This window comes from Dioscorea cayenensis, chromosome 15 (assembly GCF_009730915.1).
Source record: "Dioscorea cayenensis subsp. rotundata cultivar TDr96_F1 chromosome 15, TDr96_F1_v2_PseudoChromosome.rev07_lg8_w22 25.fasta, whole genome shotgun sequence".
NCBI classification, from domain to species: domain Eukaryota; kingdom Viridiplantae; phylum Streptophyta; class Magnoliopsida; order Dioscoreales; family Dioscoreaceae; genus Dioscorea; species Dioscorea cayenensis.
In genome coordinates, this window is record NC_052485.1 from 8634562 (window position 1) to 8653844 (window position 19283).

The following is a 19283-nucleotide window of genomic DNA, read 5'->3' on the forward strand; positions in this document are numbered from 1 at the left end:
GATATTGTTAGTTTCTTTTTTTTTTTTTTATAAAAGATTCAATTACTTAAATAGGATATTAATTTTAAAAATTAATAAAAAATAACAAGAATTCATAAAAGATATCATCAATAATAAAATATTATTAATTAAAGCAAAAAATTAATAAACTTGTTAAATTCTAATGGGCAGGGGAGTTTTCAGCCCAAATAAAGGCCCAACAACAAGAGACAGCCATAGGCCTATATCCGTAAATTCACCCTAAATCTTCTCTTGCAAGCGTCTTTTTGTTCCTTTTGTCCTTCCCTGACACACAAACCCCCTTCGAACTCTTTTTCTTCTCCAATATGCATAAAAAGGCGGGAAAAAGTTCCGGCTTCGACTTCGATTCGCTGATCGAAACCTAGGGTTTCATCACTCGTTGCATTCTTCACCATGAATTTGGATCCTCAGGGTCTCTTCCGCGATGATTCTGACTCCGATGATGAGTTTGTACAGGTTTGATTTCTCTCTTTGTTTTGCGCTTTGATTTTGTTCGACGGAATGCGTCAATCGGATTGGGATTCTCGCCGTCTTCCTTTTCATTGTGTTGTTTTGGTTCAGGAGAAGGAGAAGGATACCAGCAAGGAGATGGTGGTTTATCTCATAGACGCTTCTCCGAAGATGTTTGACCTTGTGGGAAATGATGTGAGATCGATTATTTTTCTTCTTCACTGTCGATTGATTCCCTTTTTTTTTAATTATTATTTGAAAGTCACTGTTTTTTTTTTAAAATTTCATTTGAGTTTCAATACTGTGAATGCTATAGTATGATAATTCCAATGCTTTAACTTACTAGTTGGACTTGATTGAATTTGAATTCTTAATGTGTGCTGTTGCTTGTTTCCCGTTTGAGTGTTTTTAGTCATGCAAGGATTATTGACAAATCTCTTGTATCTTCGTTTAACTGATTGTTATGTTGGACAATAACAAATTTGGAGGAAACTAAAAGAAGTGTTGAATTTAGATAGCTATGTAAGTGTATGATTATTTTAAATTTTGCTGAAATGAGATATCTGAGGCTTTGGTTGTTGTGGAAACTGATTGAAGCACTCCTATAAAATTCGGTGAGACTCTTGCTCTCCGATTGGAGATCAGAGTTTGATGGGTGCTGGTCATATGGAAAAATGATGCTGAGAATGTGGATGTTCATATCTTCTTTTTATTGAATGGGCTAGTTGTTGTATATGGCTCATATATAGAAGTACATGGGTAGATGTTGGAGCTGAGTGATGGGGGAGTTGTAATTAGATGGATTGGGGGTGCGGGGGCAACGGCCTTACGGTACGGTACAAGGGTAATTTTGTAAATTGTAATGGGTGGGGTTTACCATATCAATTCGTGTAACTCAAATTTTTTAATAATAAGAAAAACACAGCTGCTCGCTCCCGAGGACATAGACACATCACCAAAGCTTGTAAATCTTGTGTGTTAGCATTGTCTTCTTGCTTTTTTTCTCTTGCAATTCTCTAATTTTGTCAACACTACTAGAGACATAGGATTTTGTGATGTCATGTAAAAATATATAAAGTTCTGTGGATTGGTGACCCTGTTCAAAGGAAATCCGCAACTTCCAGTTTCAATTTTAGATAGTCATCATGATAGTGAGTTTTGTTTAGTTTATCTATTTGTGCCCTTTTTATTATGGATGTAGGCAAGGCACTCCATTGGTATTTGATCAAGGTTGTCATAGGCGTAAGGCGCATCTAGGCGCAAGGCGCATGCATAGTTGTCAAAGGCGCGCCTCGGGCGTCTTAGGCGCAAGGCTCAACATCTTGCGCCTTTATAGGTATCAGGCGGGCACTGGTACAAAGCGCGGGCCTTTGAGCCTAGGCACAAGGCTCAAGCCGTGGCCTAGGCACGCCTTCGTAACATCATCAAATTTATTTGGTTATTTTTAAATATTTAGTTTAACCCTTAATCTTATCCACACATCTTGATGATTAAAAATAAAAGAGAATGATAAATTTGAAGAGGGAATTGATGATATTGGATGATGATGGACTTGATGATTTTGATGATAGTCACTAAAATCTAGATTTTATTATACAAGTTAGGATTTGGACTTGATGCATGCATTATATCATACTATCGCATTTAGTATTAAACATCAATAAGGACTTGATGATGGACTTGATGGTTTTGCAAAACAATCTTCAAGATGTGTGGATATGATTTGGATAAATATTTAGTTTAACCCTTAATCTTATCCACACATCAAGATGTGTGGATGATGATGGACTTGATGGTTTTGCATGTTACTGTGTACGTTTTTTTTTCTAATGTTTAATTGTCTTCTATAATATTAATCTTAAGGACATTTTAAAACTTTAATACAAATTAATCTTTAGTACAACTATTTCTAATTTTTCAATTTTCTTTAGTGGTGACTGGTGCGCCAAGTGTTAATCAGGCACGCGCCTGCGCCTTGCGCCTAGGCCCCAGGACCCTTTTGCGCCTAGATGCACTTTATGCCTATGACAACCTTGGGCGCAGTTGCGCGCCTGATTAACACTAGGTGCACTAGTCCCAACTAAAGAAAATTGAAAAATTAGAAATAGTTGTACTAAAGATTAATTTGTATTAAAGTTTTAAAATGTCCTAAAAATTAATATCATAGAAGACAATCAAACATTAGAAAAAAAAAAACGTACATAATAACATGCAAAATAATCTTCAAATGTTTAATACTAAATGCGATAATATGATATAATGCATGCATCGAGTCCAAATCCTAACTTGTATAATAAAATCTAGATTTTAGTGACTATCATCAAGTCCATCATCATCCAACATCATCAATTTCCTCTTCAAATTTATCATTCTCTTAATCTAAATAATGGATCAGCCCGAAGAGGAGAGATGAAGTCTTGATTCTACTTGATTGGTTGTGTGTTGGTCACCCCAATTTTAAACGGCTTTGATTGTATGTGGGCCTTTTTTATTTTTAATCATCAAGATGTGTGGATAAGATTAAAAGTTAAACTAAATATTTAAAAAATAACCAAATAAATTTGTTGATGTTACGAAGGTGCGCCTAGGCCCATGCCTTGAGCCTTGCGCCTAGGCTCAAAGGTGCGTGCTTTTGTAATAGTGCCCGCCTGACACCTATAAAGGCGCAGATAGTTGAGCCTTGTGCCTGAGGCGACAACTATGTATTTGATACACTAATCTCCAGAGTGGTATGTACTACCAAATGGGCTTCAAATTTATCACTCGCATTTGGAGGTTATTTGTGCCATGTGATATCATGTACTCTTTTCAATGTATTGTGAATTACTTTTCTTGTCCATGTCATTGATGCTTCAGTTGTTAGCTTGTAATTAATACATTTGTGTTTGTCCTGCATGCTTCTCTTGAACTTTTTTTCTCAGTATAGATGCTTTGACATTCTCTTTAACCTTGATTTGTTGTGATCTTCATGGGCTTGACATATGATTGTTTACCCATATGTTCATCATGTCTCTGGGTTCTTTGGGCTTGACCATGATAGACCATTCTCTGTGGTGGTTGTTCTTCTAATCGGCACTTGAATTTTCTGCTCCAACAAGTTCTTTACGTTCTTTACTGATCTAGTCCTTTTTAATTTAGTTACAACCCTCTTTAACCTTGCGCATCATATTCTTTCAACATTGCCCATCTTTTCATTTATTGGAAATTTTTCTGTATTTTAGGACGGCGCCTGTAAGCATTTCTTGATTAAAAACCTTATTTTGCTGGGTTGTTAAAAATTAAATCAAATATATTTCTTATATGTTATCTTGTCTACACCATTTTTAATTGCATGGGTGAATATTATTTCTGTAGATTGGGATCAAATTCTATTCTATGCTTTTCTTAGGCCCCTTGGATGTACTTTGGGTTTGTCTGATATGCGAAAATTTGAAGTACAACACACATCACAAATTTTTTGTCATCTGTCTGTTTTGCAAATAGGGTACGAATATAGTACAAAAAGGTAATTAAGTGCAACACATTTTTTGTACCCTAAAAACTACTGTACAAAAATTTTGCCATGTTACATCACAACTAGAAGACAAAAGTATCCTTTGTTAAGAAAAAAAGAGGCTAGATTACCCTATGCATATTTGATCTTAATAAACCACAATAAAATTTGGGCAACTAACATAAAAAGTTTTGCGTTGTCCATTAAACCTCAGAAGGAAAACAATACAAGCACTTGTATTGTAACTCAAAATTTGTATATTACTGTATTGCTTGTGTTGTTTTCATGTGCAAATCACATGGATCCTAATAGTGGATTAGGGATTTCATCTTCATTTACAACTGTGAAAGCTTCCCCTTTAATAACTGTAAAAGACTACATTATTGGTTTCCTATATTTTGTATTTTGTAACTGTTCTGTCTTGTTTTTATCAACATTTATTCATTGTTTTCACTTAAGAGTTGATGGAAAATTTTCATTTTAAAATATAGAGATTATTTCCATTTTATTTGAATAGAAGAAATGAGCTTCTGGGCAGTTTTGGTATTAATCTTTTTTATTCTTTTGGTTGTCACCTATAATTTTAGTTTCTTATGGTATGACTAGCATGTTTCTGATGCCATTTGCTTTTATGATGTGCAGGAAGATAAGAGTCAAACTTATTTTCATGCTGCTATTAGCTCTATTTCTCAGTCGTTAAAGACGCAAATAATTGGAAAATCTTATGATGAGGTTGCCATTTGTTTCTTTAACACGGTATGGTTTTTGATATTGATGCATACTATGACTTTTAAAATTCTCTAGTATACATTTTCTTGGTATCCATGTGTAGGCGTGGCTGACTGATGGTGCGTCACTTTTCCTTTTTTCAATGTTATTTCCAGTTGGCTCGCGTTATTGGGTAGATTGATGAGTTTGATTGTGAATTGTGGTGATGTACAAATGCCCTTGATGGGTGACCTTGAATATTGACTTTTCCTTGATTGTGCGCTCGCTTTAAGAACAATATGGTTAGGGCACCTTGCTTTTATGATATATCAAACATAATAAATGGAATTTCTTAGCTGACATTACTAACCCTGAAATAAATAATGGACCTAATAAAATAAGGAGTAGCATCTCAAAGAATAACCCGAACACATGCGGCCTCCTCTTGGCAAACTTTGGATGTGTGACTCTTATACATAGTGCTCTGTGGAGACAATTATTAGTTCACTATTTTAGATCTTGCTAATCAAATATCTTTTTGACGAGAATGTAAAACATTAAAGCTTTATTTGCTTAGGCTTACTATGCAAGATATATTTCTTAACAAAATACTCAAAAATTATCCCACTAACCTTATTTTATGAGATTTAAGGTGTGTTTGTTTGTTTGGAATTGGGGGTGGATAGATAAACAACTTACCATAAGAAAAATAGAATTCTTACTTTGAAAATCATATTGAAATCACCAATAGGTATATAGCCCCCATCCCTAAATGGTAGATGGACGGCTTCCCAAGAAATTTGTAGGGGCGTAGCCCATCCAAATTCTAATTCTAACTTTCATCCTGGTCAATATCTTTGATGAAGATCCCTTGTTATTTTCTTTGTTCGTATCACCTTGATATTCCCATTTCCAATTAGTCTAAAAATTAAATATCAATAAATAATATAATTATATCATTAACTATATACTGAAATTTTCTCAGGGGAAAATATTATTAGGAAAATTAATTCAAATATAAAAAATTATTATTAATTAGTACGGTGGGACAAAGGTAATTTGATGCAAACATTAATGTTGCCTTTATTAATCATGACACTGAAGCTAAATACTCAAGGTTAGTAAATCACAAACTATATTATGTATAAAAAAGGTAATCTTAGTATCTTTCAGAATGTGACCCTCACCCCATATCCATCCTTATCCATACCCAACCAAACAACAAAGGGTCTTTATTCGCACTCTTTCATCCATCATTATTGCTTTGCCAAACTCAAAAAAACTCTACATCCCATCTTTTCATCCATCCATCCAGCCAGCCAAACACCAAAAATTCTACATCCAATTCCTCCACATTCTCTTCCCTCCACATCCCCATCCAAGATATGTTCCATGGCAAGTAACACCTTCCTTAATCATTTAAATAATATATTTAATTATTAATTAGTATTAATAAGGCATCATTAATTAAAAAAAATTTAATCATAAAATATTTAATTTTTCATTAGTATTAATTAAGTCAAAATTTAGTCAACTATAAACACAATTTCAAAAAAGATTCTCTTAATCCCACATATTTATCCCACAATCAAACATAGTTTTAAGTTGTTACGAGCATGAACTTGTTAACTGGACTTGTTAACTGGAGAATAATGTGGGACGTGGCTCATTAGAAAAATCTTGTGAATGTAGAGGATTTTATGCCATCCTTGCTATTTTGGGATTTTGTGAGCTATCTATTAGGAGGTTTCCTTTTTGGTAGGGATTCAGTTTCTATCTACATAGCTGGAGGGAAAGTCTTTTTCAAAGATTCTATATAAATTTCATATATGAAAATGAGATAGTTCCCTTTAAAAAAAAATCTAATGTAATAATATGTTATCTGATCATATATTCCCATGTATGTAGACAATTTGGTTAAAGAGGAATAACTCAATAAATTTCAAGATTAACATCTTAGTTTTCATTAAACCTTTTTTAGGTAGCTACAAGATGGGAACAAGGAGAAAGAAATATCTGAATGTAAATCATCCTGGATATTGAACACCTTCCAAACCTACATCCTATAATCACTTTTAGTGATGTTAAAATAGGCCTATCATTCATGTTCTTGCTCATCGCTGACCAACCAAAACCAAGTTTTATCAGGCTTGAAGATAGGGATCTTTTGTCAGCTATTGACTGGGCTGGGTGAACCATAATCTAATTCAACATATTATCTACTATTATTTTAAAATTATATAAAATGAAATCATCTTTGATTTACCTGACTGAAAATTCTTGTGGGTGTGATTAGCAAGTGATGATCTAGACTATGCTACATTGTTGTTCAAGGATCAAGGAGCTAAAACTTAAAAGGGCATCGCGTTTATTCTTAAACTAAAAAAAAAAAAAGCAAATTTTTGTCAGTGATCAGCGCAAACAAAGAAGTATGCATGACAATTACTGAGGGGGCAGTTTGGCATGAAACAAACATCTTTCAATACTTAACGGGAAATTTGTGAGCCAGATAGTAGTAATGTTATATGATATAGATTGTGGACCGCCTCTCCTTGATTCATTGATATTTGCATGCATGTTAGTTATTCCTTCTATCAAATGATCCAAATCTAACCATATCCTGCAGATAGCATTTGTTTACTTCAATTAAAATTACTGCTTCACATTTTTCTTTTGGTTATATTTGTTAGGTTTTGGTGATTAGTTGCCCACTATTTTTTTTTCCTCTGGTTGGATAGACTTTCCTGTCCTTATGATTAGCTAATTTCAAATTTTAATTCACTTCCTTTTTTCTTGCAGAAGGAAAAGAAAAATTTACAGGACTTAAATGGTGTCTTTGTCTTCAACGTTAATGATAGAGAGTATCTTGATCAGCCCACTGCAAAACTAATTAAAGAGTTCTCCTGTATTGAGGGTAATTGCTGAAATTGTTGGTTGTTGTGTATTCGTTTTTTTTTTTAAGTTTAAATTCATTGAATGAATAAATTGGATAACTGAAGAATCTCTTCTATTTGGTAGTTCCAAGTTTCTTTCATTTAAATTGTTCATACAGTGTTCACCTTCACAACAGCTAGGACATTTTACATTTGAATGGTACATTTAACATGCAGCTAGGACTTCTTTTTTTTTTGTTTTTAATAGTGTACAGTTAATGTGGTATTTTGTGTTATTGAAGCATGGATTCAAGTATAAAAGGGCATGCAGTTGGTTTTGAAAGGATTGCTTGCAAAATCAATAAGCATGCATTGCCTTTTATATGCATTTGGTGAAATGTTTTGGTAGTCTATAATGTACATCGAGGGATTGGGGCAACCATCTAGCACTTGCTCCTGTTAGTGATAGACAACTGGATCCATATTGATTATAATAATACTTTGGAACTTTAAAACATTATTTTGGCAAACCATATTGATGTTAATGATGTTTTTGTATTAGTAAGCTTTAAGAAATCTGGCAGGCACATTTATGAGCAACATTGGAAGTCAGTATGGAATCATTCCTGGATCTCGAGAGAATTCCTTGTATAGTGCTCTCTGGGTTGCGCAAGCATTATTGCGCAAAGGGTAGTTGACTTGAACTTTTGCTTTTTGAACACCTGATCCACTTAAGTTTTAAATTTTCTGCTATTTCAGCTTTCTTTTTCAATTGAATTGTGTTAGATCTCCAAAATATGTGAGCAAGAGGATACTCATATTCACAAATGAAGACAATCCTTTTGGGAATATCACAGGAGCAGCTAAAACAGACATGATTAGAACAACTGTTCAACGCGCATACGTAATGCTTCTGCAACTGATGAGGACATAAATTCATTTATTTTCAGCTTAGATTTTTGTGAAGGAACAATTTTTGAATACTTTTTGAGTTTATTATATTTTCTGCAGGATGCACAAGAAATGGGCATCTTAATTGAGATTCTTCCTTTGAGTATACCTGATGAGCCATTCAACGTTTCCCATTTCTATGCAGTATGTTCCTCCCTTTTTTAGTGTTCAGCACTGCTTCCTTGATTTTGATCATTATTCACATTGACATGCAGTGACAATTTTTTTTTCTATTGCAGGATTTGATTGGGTTGGAAGGTGATGAGGTGGCACAGTTCTTGCCATCTGCAGTTGAAAGGTATGCATGATGACATGTATCTAATCTTTGTGCAGTTTAATAGCGTAAACAATCTTGAACTCCATCGCAGTTTGGTTTAAATTGACTGAGGCACCCAGCCTACCGGTTAATAGGTTTACCTGAGGTTTTGGACTAAAAACGTGAATTATAGAAACTGCAAGTTAAAACATTAGGGTTAGGCTCATGCTATTGAATTTAAAAATAATGCTTGTTATGTATCCTTTTGGGTGTGAGAAATCAAAACTCATGTAGTTCTGTTACCTTATTTGAAATTGGCATAGGATATAGGAAAGAAAGCAGGTTATGTGTCACTATTTGACATGCTCTCATTGTGCCAAGGTTCCTAAACCGTAACCTTGCCCAACCTGGGTAGTGATGAACCATTATCATGGGCCAAAGTTCTTGGCTAAGTTTGGTTCATTCTCCGGTAAGGTAGTTAGAGCAACAATTGCAACAAAAAACTATTAGAGCCTTACCTTGCTTTATAAAGTTGCATAGCATGTTTCAGTGGTGCTTGCCTTAGGGTGCTGGGCTTATCAGGCCAGTTCCCCCATCTAATGGACTGCTGAGTTTGGATGCATAGTCGGTTTCCTCATATCCAACACAACCACAATTGTAGCTAGAAAAATGTTATCCTCTTATATAGAGCAGTAACATCACGCATTCCTCCTTTTCCCAATCCACTAACGAGAAATCAATTTCTACACTAATTCTTGCAATCGCTCTTGAGAGATTGTAGTGTGTTCATGCATCTTTAGGAGCCGCTTGAAGTGCAATCCTATGACTTGCAACATCTCACCATCTCAGATTTCGACTGGAAGATGGTGGAGTTGAAGTAATGCAACTGCTATGTTGAGTTTCTCAAATGCAAGTTGAAAATTCTCTTGCGAAGATGTTAGTTGAAAACCCATACATCAAATGGTCCAAGGTTCTTTTTAAAGTAGTTTAGATTGCATATCATGGGACTTACATCGGATGTAGTAGAAACCATTGGCTATGTTCACTATCGTAAATGATCCATAGCTCCTCCAAAGGTCATTGTGGGTGAGCTTCACTTGCTCCAAAGATAGAGCCTTGCCCAATCGTTTGCCAAATAAGGATGATTGCATCCTCTTGTATGCCTGGGGCTGGCTGCCTATGCCCAAGAATTTGCCAAATAAGGATGATTGCATCCTCTTATGTACCTGGAGCTGGAATTCCTTATCAAAACAGCGCCACAGGCAAAATAATGCACAAAAAAAATTCAATTTTTCAATGATTTCCTCTTGAAACAAGGTAGGGAGGAGGATTCGGGCAGATTATTTCTTGATCCAGAACCAACAATCTTGGCCTAAGTCTTCCCAGAAAGAGGCAGAACATCATTTCCAACTCTAGGGGCTCAGTTAAGGATGGAAGATAACGTCTTTCTTCTACCTGCCATGGCAACCGGTTGAAGAAGTGAACAGGTGAAGTGTATTTAGGATAAGATTTAGTGCTCTAAGGCTAATAAAAGGAAGGGTCGGAGTTGAAAGCAAAGTAGTGGTCACTTAATTTTAATAGTGCTCATTTGGCTATTGTTTGCAAGTTCCCTGTCAATAAGATCAAGAAAATGAATGGCAAGACATGGCCTAATCTAAAAAGTGCATGGTATTAAGGGAATCATCATTAATTATGCGGCCAAAATCGTAATGAACTAAAAGATTAAGTCCCTTGATAATTGTGAAAGTGTTAACTGAAGAAAGAAGATTTATAGAGAAAATGGAGGCTAACTATTCTGCAGACTTGGAACCCTTTTTGTGCTTGTGTTCCTACTTTAAGCCAAGCCTTTTTGAACGGAAATTCATCTTTGACCTATCAAACTAGGTTTTTCTGGTAACCACTCCATTACATTTTCTAATATGACTCCTCCATTACGCACATATTTTAAAAGGAAATCAATAGAGTCACGAGGGAAGCATATGGCAATTGACCAAGTCAACTTATTTGAATTTCTGGGTGTTCGTTTCTGAAGCATATTCAAAGACACTTTCCCACTAAAACAGCCACATGCTCCACTTCCCCCACTTCTCCACTTCTTAGCACTATTTAGTTAGTTTGTTTCTCTAAATTATAGGAGTCAGTTATTATCTTTCTGTTTAAATACTTGATTCTAATGTTTTTTTTATGGAAAGTTAATTGCTTTATTATATTGGAGCCTTGTCCTCTCCAAATGGACTGACTTGAGTGTTTAAGATTCGTGCACTCTATTTGCAAATAGAATTCTCCTTTCTCTCAATTTCAATCTGTATCTCCTATCATTTTCCTTGTATGTCATATATAAGAGACAACATAGATCCAAATCATGTTGTCATTTTATCCACTTTTTGTTACATCCCAAGAAAACCCACCTACATCTCTATATTAACCCTAACATTTCAAATACTGCATGAGTTTTTGAGTTAAAATACCATGTGAGTTTTTGAGCATGCAAGTTTGATTCCAACATACCATTCATGTCCCGACTGTGCTGTCACTTAAAGCAGTTGTCTTGTTTGCAACTACTAATAATAGGCATATTTATCTATATGCATGGATTGAGTCATATTTACTACAATTGTGATTGATATTATAAATATAAATGCTAAATTAATGAACAACCCTTCTGTAAATTTCTAAGTTATATTGTTCATTATACTATTCTCAAATAAAAATAAAGAATATTTGATAGAAAATTGCTACCTTAAAAAATCAATTATGTAGAATGTAAAGCTCATCAAATTAAGTGTTCAAAGAAAAGAAAAGCATTTATTCTTCAATATGCTCCCATAGTCAACCTAGTTTTTTTTTTTACTAATTTCTATAATAAGATCATATAAGGCATGTAGACGGAGATCAATGCGATAATGATGCATAAGAAATAAAAAATTAACAGACCTTTAAACATTGAAATTTGATAATATGGTTTATATTGGTGGTTTTGGATTGCATAATGAGTTAATTAAGTAGTTTCTGTTATTTTTATTAGATGAAAACCAAGCAAATATTATATTGACCCCATCTAACCTAGAAACCAAGACTATTATATTTATATTATTTTCTTGCTTAACCTTTATGGGACTATTAATTATGCTAATAACCCTTGATACGTGCTAGTCTATTTTAGTTGGCTACTTGGCTGCCATGTGATGAACAAACCAATTAATTAAGCTCTAATATCATATTAGATGCAAAGCAAACACATTATTTGTGCTTGATTTGACATCAAAACTTAAGCTTATAAGATGGTGGGATACCCAGGAAAATATATTTATAACTGAATTTACTAACCTAACCCATATGGGACTATTAGTTGCTCTAATAATTTTAACTCTCTTGTTACATCCCTTGATTTGTTATGTGCATTTGGCTTTCGTAGAATTTTGTCAGTCTATTTTATAATTGACAAATTTTTTTTTTTTTTTCTAAATTTTAGATTGGAGGATATGACAGATCAACTTACAAAAAGAATATTTAAGAAGCGAATAGTGAGGACCATCTCATTCTCAATTGCAAAAAGCATCAATATTGAAGTGAATACATATGCGCTGATTCGTCCCGCCTTACCAGGTATATTGAAAATGTTCATTAGTTGTTTCCACAATCTTTTGAGAAGTTCATTCTTTGAGTCATGGGAGCCGGTCGTTGTTTGGTAGGGATACTTTAACACCATTTATCTTCCAACTTTTCATTGATTGGAAACAATATTGGATTGTTGTGCTCTATTACTTTATTTGGTTTGTGCACATTATTCCTTTCATTTAAATACATAATAAATCTTTTTGTTCTAAGCAATACGCTGAGTACTGGCTTTGATCAAAGAAAAATAGCATTGGCTTGTGCCATACATAGTTTTTCCTTGTTGACTTTGTACTTTTGAATGTGCCATAAACTCTTCATTGCTCATTGCTTATTCCGTCACGTATATAATCCTTGGGTAGTTTTGTGCTTCTTATATGACACTGGTGCTTTTATTCTACTCAGGGTCAGTTACATGGCTTGATTCTGTAACCAATCATTCTCTAAAGGTGAGATTAACATTGATGCAAGACAAGTTTCTCTCTCAATTCATATTCGCATGTTCTATAGACCTGTCTTTATTCAAATTCAACATGTGTAGATGCTTCAAAATCGATCACCTCTTAAGAAATCTGACAAAGTGCTGTAGAAACTGTGGTTGAGGCCGATTTGCCCATTTTTGCATATTTAGCTTACAGGTTGTTTATTTAAGAGTGAATGTCTACAGTCTACCTTATTTGGTCTACGTTTCAGGTGGTGGTAGTTCATTATGTTTTAAACAATATTAATGAACCTTTTTTTTTTTTGCTGTTGTTCTATGATTTGCATTACTTCTGCATTAGTGTGTTATTTCTATGCATTTGTGTTAAATTGTTCCGTTGGAGTCATTGAGATATTTCATGATTGCATGTACGTTTTTTTTTTCTTTTTTGAATAGTGTTATACTTGAAAATTATTTTATTTAATTGAAGTGAACTATTTAGCACACTTATTTAGTTTTGAAATTTCATTCTTAGTGTGATGTAGATTCTTTTCTACCTTGAAGCCTTTTTTTTTTTAAATCAGCAAGAGCTTTAAATCCATGTCTATCACATTCCTCTTTCCTTAGACACGTGAGCTAGGGTACTTAACTAAGTAAAACCATGAACTATTGAACAGAGATGAGTTGAGGAAATAATTGGAATGTTGTGATAAGGAAAATTGCAGATTATTAGAGAATTGTTTAATATGATGAATGTACTTGTGATTTCCCAACTATTGTTGTCCATGAACGATTTTTCAGATTGCTGAAATAACCTAGATTATATTGTCAACAGTGTAAAGCTCAATCTGATTGTGTTGTGAGATATGTTGATAGGAAGATATTCTGACACAAATTTATATTCTGAATAAAATGGTGACTTGAGAAGCCTTCACTAAATTCTAGATGCCAATATACCTGTTGGCCACAATTTGTTCCCGCAGAAGGAGAATCAGATCAGTAAGCCCTACATGAACTTTGTGGGTGTTTTAGTGTTATAATGTTAATGTTAACATTTACATTAACAACATTCACATAACATAGTGTCAAAGCTAATATTTTAAGATAAACATACCATCTTGATGATGAAACCATATTAGATACAAACTAAACACATATTACTTGGGTTAGATTCAACTTAAAAGCTCAGAGTTGATAGGATGACAGAGCCAAATTGTATATTTTTATCCATGGTTACTAGCTTATCTGATGTAAGACTATAAGTTATTTAATGCTTACTTTCATTATAGGCTAGTCTATTTTTAGTTAGCCATGTTGCAAACAAATAAGTTAACTTATCTCTAATATCATGTTAGATATGAACCAACCATGTATTATTTTGGTTTTATTTCACTCGAATGTTTAAACTAGTAAGATGAGAGACCTAAACTTAAATATTTATATCAATATTTACTAACTTAACCTATGTGGGAGCTAGGGGTGTAATCGGTCGAGTTCAATCTGATTAGTAAGGTGCTCGAGCTCAACTAAACATTTGCTTCGCGATACTTAGCTCGAGCTCAACCAAGTTTTGTTTTTAAAGCTCGAGCTCGACTTGGTAGATAAATTGAGCTACTTAAGCTCGTTCGATTGAGCTTGGTTTTTGTTGGATTTGAGTCATTTACTATGAACATTCTTCTACTTGAACTCGAGCTCCAATAGAGCTCTACTCGGACTTGGGCTTGGTGGGCAAGTGAAGAGAAAAAAAGTGTGTGTGTGTGTGTGAGAGAGAGAGAGAGAGAGAGAGACGTTGGAGAGTGCTGGTGATGTTGCGATTCTTAGGATTCTTGGGAACTTGAGGTTGATGGGCAAGTAAGGAGAGAGAGAAGCTGAGTGGGGCTGGAGACTGGAGAGTGCCAGTGATGTTGCGAAGATGGAGACAGGGAATTGGCGATGTTGCAAAGATGGAGGTGGATCGGGAAAGAGAGAGTTAGGTTTGAGGTTTTCCTTTTTTTTTTATGAAATGGTAGAGTTAGGATTTTTTTTTATTTAAAATTTAAATTTTAACAAATTTATACTTTTTTAATCTTGATGAAAGAAAAGATATTTAAAAATTTTAAATATTATTGGAGGATAAAATTGTAATTTTAATATAAATGATATATATATATACACGTATGTATAACTGCAAGATTAGGCTCGCGAGCACTCAAGTCAAGTATTAAGATACTTGAACTCGGCTCGGCTAACTATTCGAGCTATTCGAGTTTGAGCTTAACTCGACTATGATCGAGTCGAGTTCAAGTTTTTCACGAGTCGAGCTCGAGTAGCTTGCAAGTGGTGATGTATCATTTACACCCCTATGATGGACCATTAGCTACTCTCAGGGCCTAATTAGTTGGGGGATTAGCTCTATTCCCAAGTGAACACCTTCTAAAACCCTTTTTTTAAAAGATTCGATTATTTAAATGAATATATTCCATAATTAATTAAAAAAATATTAATATAAATACACACTTATTAAGTAATATTTTAATTTAAAATTTTTGATAAGTACCAGTTGATAGGTCAAAGTTTCGTCAATTCAGATAAAAACTTTCCCTTTGATCCAATATTTGAAAAGATCCATTTAACCCAATCTCTCACTGCCAAACTATCATTCCCTAATAACATCGATGTTGTAATACAACTTTAACTGTATACCTATTTTGTTTTGCGTACAATTGCAATTCTTATTGGGAAAATATAAAAAATTTGGATAATATAAAACTAATTATTTTATTTAATTTGTGTAATTTCAGTGGATGTAGCTGTTTGTGCAAATGAAAGACCTTTCTCCCAGTCATGAGTTATTGAGTTTTTCTTTGCTAGGAGTAAGGAGGATTATCAATAGTTGACGGTATTGGTTGCTCTTAATCCTCACTTATGAGATGTAGGCCACCATGTCATTAGCCTGTTGCTGTTTATTTGTTGTGCATAATTGACCATTTTACCCTACAGAGATAATCCAATGCTTGAGTTTTAGGTTACAGACACTAAGAAAATGTTATTTAGAGAGTGGGATTTTCTTTATCCTGATAATCTTGTGTTTGGGAATTTTTTACTGATAGTTTTTGAATAATTTGCTGGTTAACCAGTACATACTGTTTTTTATATAATTCAATTGAATTTCATTTTGTTGTCATTCTATGTATCATGATTACGTGGACTTATCAAATTTGTTTTCAAGAAGGAAATATCTTCATTGAATTTGATGTTGTTACACAAGAAGTTTGATTATGTTGCTAGTTATTGTTTTACTTTCAGTTCTTTAGCAATTCTTCTGTTTAGATATTCAGACAAGGGTTGTACAGTAATTATGTTTGTTCATGTGCATATGTGATAGCTTTTGCATTTTATGTATGCTTTATAATATTTTCTGACTTAAGAACCTTTGTGGCCAATCACGGTTGCTATGTATGTGTAAGCTTTTATATAGCTATAAAAGTCTTGCAAATTAGGACATGTAGGTGTGCATATCCTGTTTATAGCCATTCTTGTATATCTGTGAAGTGTAACTTAAAGCACTTAATAAATTGCAATTTACAATAACATTTTTAAAGATTTCTCTGTGTAAGTTTGCCAGATATTGGATTTTTAGAGGGGCATCCTAATTTACTTATTGATTTATTTATTTGCTATCATGTAATTATTTTGGTTTGTGCAGGCAGAAAGGTCTTTCATTTGTGCTGACACTGGGGCTCTAGTTCATGAGCCACCAAAACGCTTTCATCCATACAAAAAGTATTTTAAACTTTGCTTTTTCTTTCTTAATTCCACTTCTTTCCCTTATGTTCTCTCTAAATGCTTTCTGTGCTAATGCCCAGATGGTTTGCTTGTCGTTACACCACTCAACTCTTTAATCACAATGTACTTTTTGGCCCACCTACTTTTCTTACCTTGTTATTATTAACATTTAGCTGGATTTAAATTTTGAACGGGTGTGAAGAGTTTATTTTTCACTGTATATTTGCCTCCTTTTTTTTAGCTATTAGCATATCAACAAATGCTATTTTGCATTTATTATATATGACAGCAGTGTTTAACTATCATTTCTAAGTTTTTTGATGGGGACATTCTTGTTAGTTAATTAGGCAAAAAACCTTGTTCTTTTGATGACACTTGTAGAATTGAGAACATTTCATCTTGGTCTGATGTTAGCCTGGGCCTGAATTAAACTGAAACTAATGCCCTTAGCCCACACTTAATATAGGAAAACTCTTACTTGCCAGAGGGAGGAGATTGAACTTGTTAGATATATATATCAATTTCAATGAAGCAATTATTTATTTTGATACTCTGTAGCCCATTGACAGCCACATTTCCTTTTATTGACACCTATGAAAAACAGATCTATTAACTTGATTGCCTTTTTAATTAGCATTTAAGGATTCTGTGCTGCTTTTCTGAAGGACAATTTGGAGATTGATTCCTTCGTTTTCAGTGACTAGCACTTTAAATTAATCAATAGTGCAAGGTGAATTTATCTTCCTGTACTGCAAACTCCTAATGTTTCAGGTGTTTACATCTCATTTGTGTATGATGAAATCATGAAAATATTGTTGCTAAGAGGATTGACGCTCTCATTTCTGGCTTGAGCACCAATATTACAGCTTACCAAAGTCTACATTTTCATATAGAGACCTATATTGTTCTTAGTTCTTATAGCTGATTTTTCTTTTGTTTTTGAGTGCTTGAACATGATTTCTTTTATGAGATTGATTGTTGCAGTAATATATCTCTTTATTTCACATTCATTTGTACAGAAGCTTATAATAAATTAAATCTATAGATCAACCAAAGTGAATCCAATTTATTAAATTTTTTATTTTCAGAAATTTCTGTGATTTAAAAACAATTCATTTTACTGTCACTGTTAAACTACTTGTTTTCGGTGGCAAAACCTCACATTACGTATCTTAATCTCATTTATATTTGCTTTCTTACTCAATGTTTTCCCTGGCTGATGTTTTTCAATTAGCTTTATGTTTCCTTTAATATATTGTATAATGATAATCAATGAAAAGAGAGTTTTAAATATGAAGTAAAAGGAACACAGTTTTCTTCTGACTGAAATAAATTTCTTATATTTCATTTCCTCATATATACTCACTATTGCTATTTGTCAATTGCATGAGGAACTGCAATTTTCCCTTTGCTAACTCTAATTACTTGTAAATTTTGCAGTGAGAATGTTAAATTTTCTCTGGATGAGTTGTCTGAAATAAAGAGGATTTCAAATGGCCATCTATGTCTTTTAGGATTCAAGCCCCTGGATTTGTTAAAAGATTATCACAATTTGAAGCCTTCAACATTTGTCTTCCCCACTGATGAAGTGAGTATATTTTGCTCGATCATATCTAATGATAAGCAAATTTATCCTGCATATGCTAGTTCATTTTAGTTATTTGGTTATTTATTACGTAAATTTGTGAAATTTATTGCTGTAGATAAGTTGAATAAATTGAATGATACAACTGTTAGAAGAGATTGATGAAGAATGGATCGAAGTCCTCATACATTGAACAACATACATGAGTGACCCTTTGGGTCTACATATAGAACACATAAGTATACATATACGTATATCCATACATATACATGTATATATATATACAATACTATAATACATCTAACACCCCCCCTCAAACTCAAGGCGGATCATGCGTCTTGAGTTTGGATAACATGAATAGATGGTGATCACGCGTCTGGGCCTTGGTGAAGAAATCAGCCACCTGGACCTCTGTAGGAAGATAGTGAAGTGACACAGTCTGGGCACGTACATGGCATCGTGTGAAGTGTGCATCCACACCAATATGTTTGGTCAGCTCATGTTTGACTGGATCTGCAGCAATCTGAAGGGCTCCAGTACTGTCACAGTGAATAGGAATGGGAGATGTGATAGGTACACCAAAGTCCTGTAGAATCGAACGCAGCCAAAGTACCTCCTGGACGGTAGAAGCCAACGCACGAACCTCAGCCTCAGCACTAGACTTGGCAATAGTAGGTTGTTTCTTGGTTTTCCAAACAACAAGAGAAGAGCCAAGAAAAATACAGTAACCAGTGACAGAGACACGATCATCAGGAGAACTGGCCCAAGTAGCATCAGAATAGGCCTGCAACTGAAGAGTAGACTGACGTGAGTAAAACAGACCACGAGATACAGTGCCACGAAGATATCGTAGTACCCGAATAAGATGAGCATAATGAACAGAAGTGGGTGCCGCAACGAACTGACTGAGAATGTGAACTGCATGAGAAATGTCTGGACGGGTGACGGCTAAGTAAACCAAACTGCCAACCAGATGTCGATAGCGAGAAGGATCAGATAAGGGAATCCCATCAGAGGCACGAAGCTGCAAATGTAACTCCATCGGTGTAGCAGCAATACGGGTATCAGTCAAACCAGAGCGAGCAAGTAGGTCGTGAGTATAACGCTGCTGAGAGAGACGGTACCCATCAGGATGAGAAGTAATC

General features: G+C 34.2%; 1 protein-coding gene across 2 annotated transcripts in view; it reads left to right on the top strand.

Moving 5' to 3' along the window:
* The first annotated feature begins 277 nt into the window (after positions 1-277).
* Positions 278-19283, top strand: part of LOC120277284 (ATP-dependent DNA helicase 2 subunit KU70) — a 35576-nt gene continuing 16570 nt past the window's right edge. For both annotated transcript variants that reach the window (XM_039284066.1, XM_039284067.1), the window contains exons 1-12: positions 278-477; positions 583-666; positions 4607-4720; positions 7472-7586; positions 8130-8235; positions 8332-8449; positions 8557-8640; positions 8736-8794; positions 12225-12358; positions 12773-12816; positions 16474-16550; positions 17994-18141. In XM_039284066.1, coding sequence (XP_039140000.1) covers positions 415-477; positions 583-666; positions 4607-4720; positions 7472-7586; positions 8130-8235; positions 8332-8449; positions 8557-8640; positions 8736-8794; positions 12225-12358; positions 12773-12816; positions 16474-16550; positions 17994-18141 — 1146 coding nt within the window. In that variant the 5' untranslated portion in view covers positions 278-414. The remainder of the gene's footprint in view (positions 478-582; positions 667-4606; positions 4721-7471; positions 7587-8129; positions 8236-8331; positions 8450-8556; positions 8641-8735; positions 8795-12224; positions 12359-12772; positions 12817-16473; positions 16551-17993; positions 18142-19283) is intronic.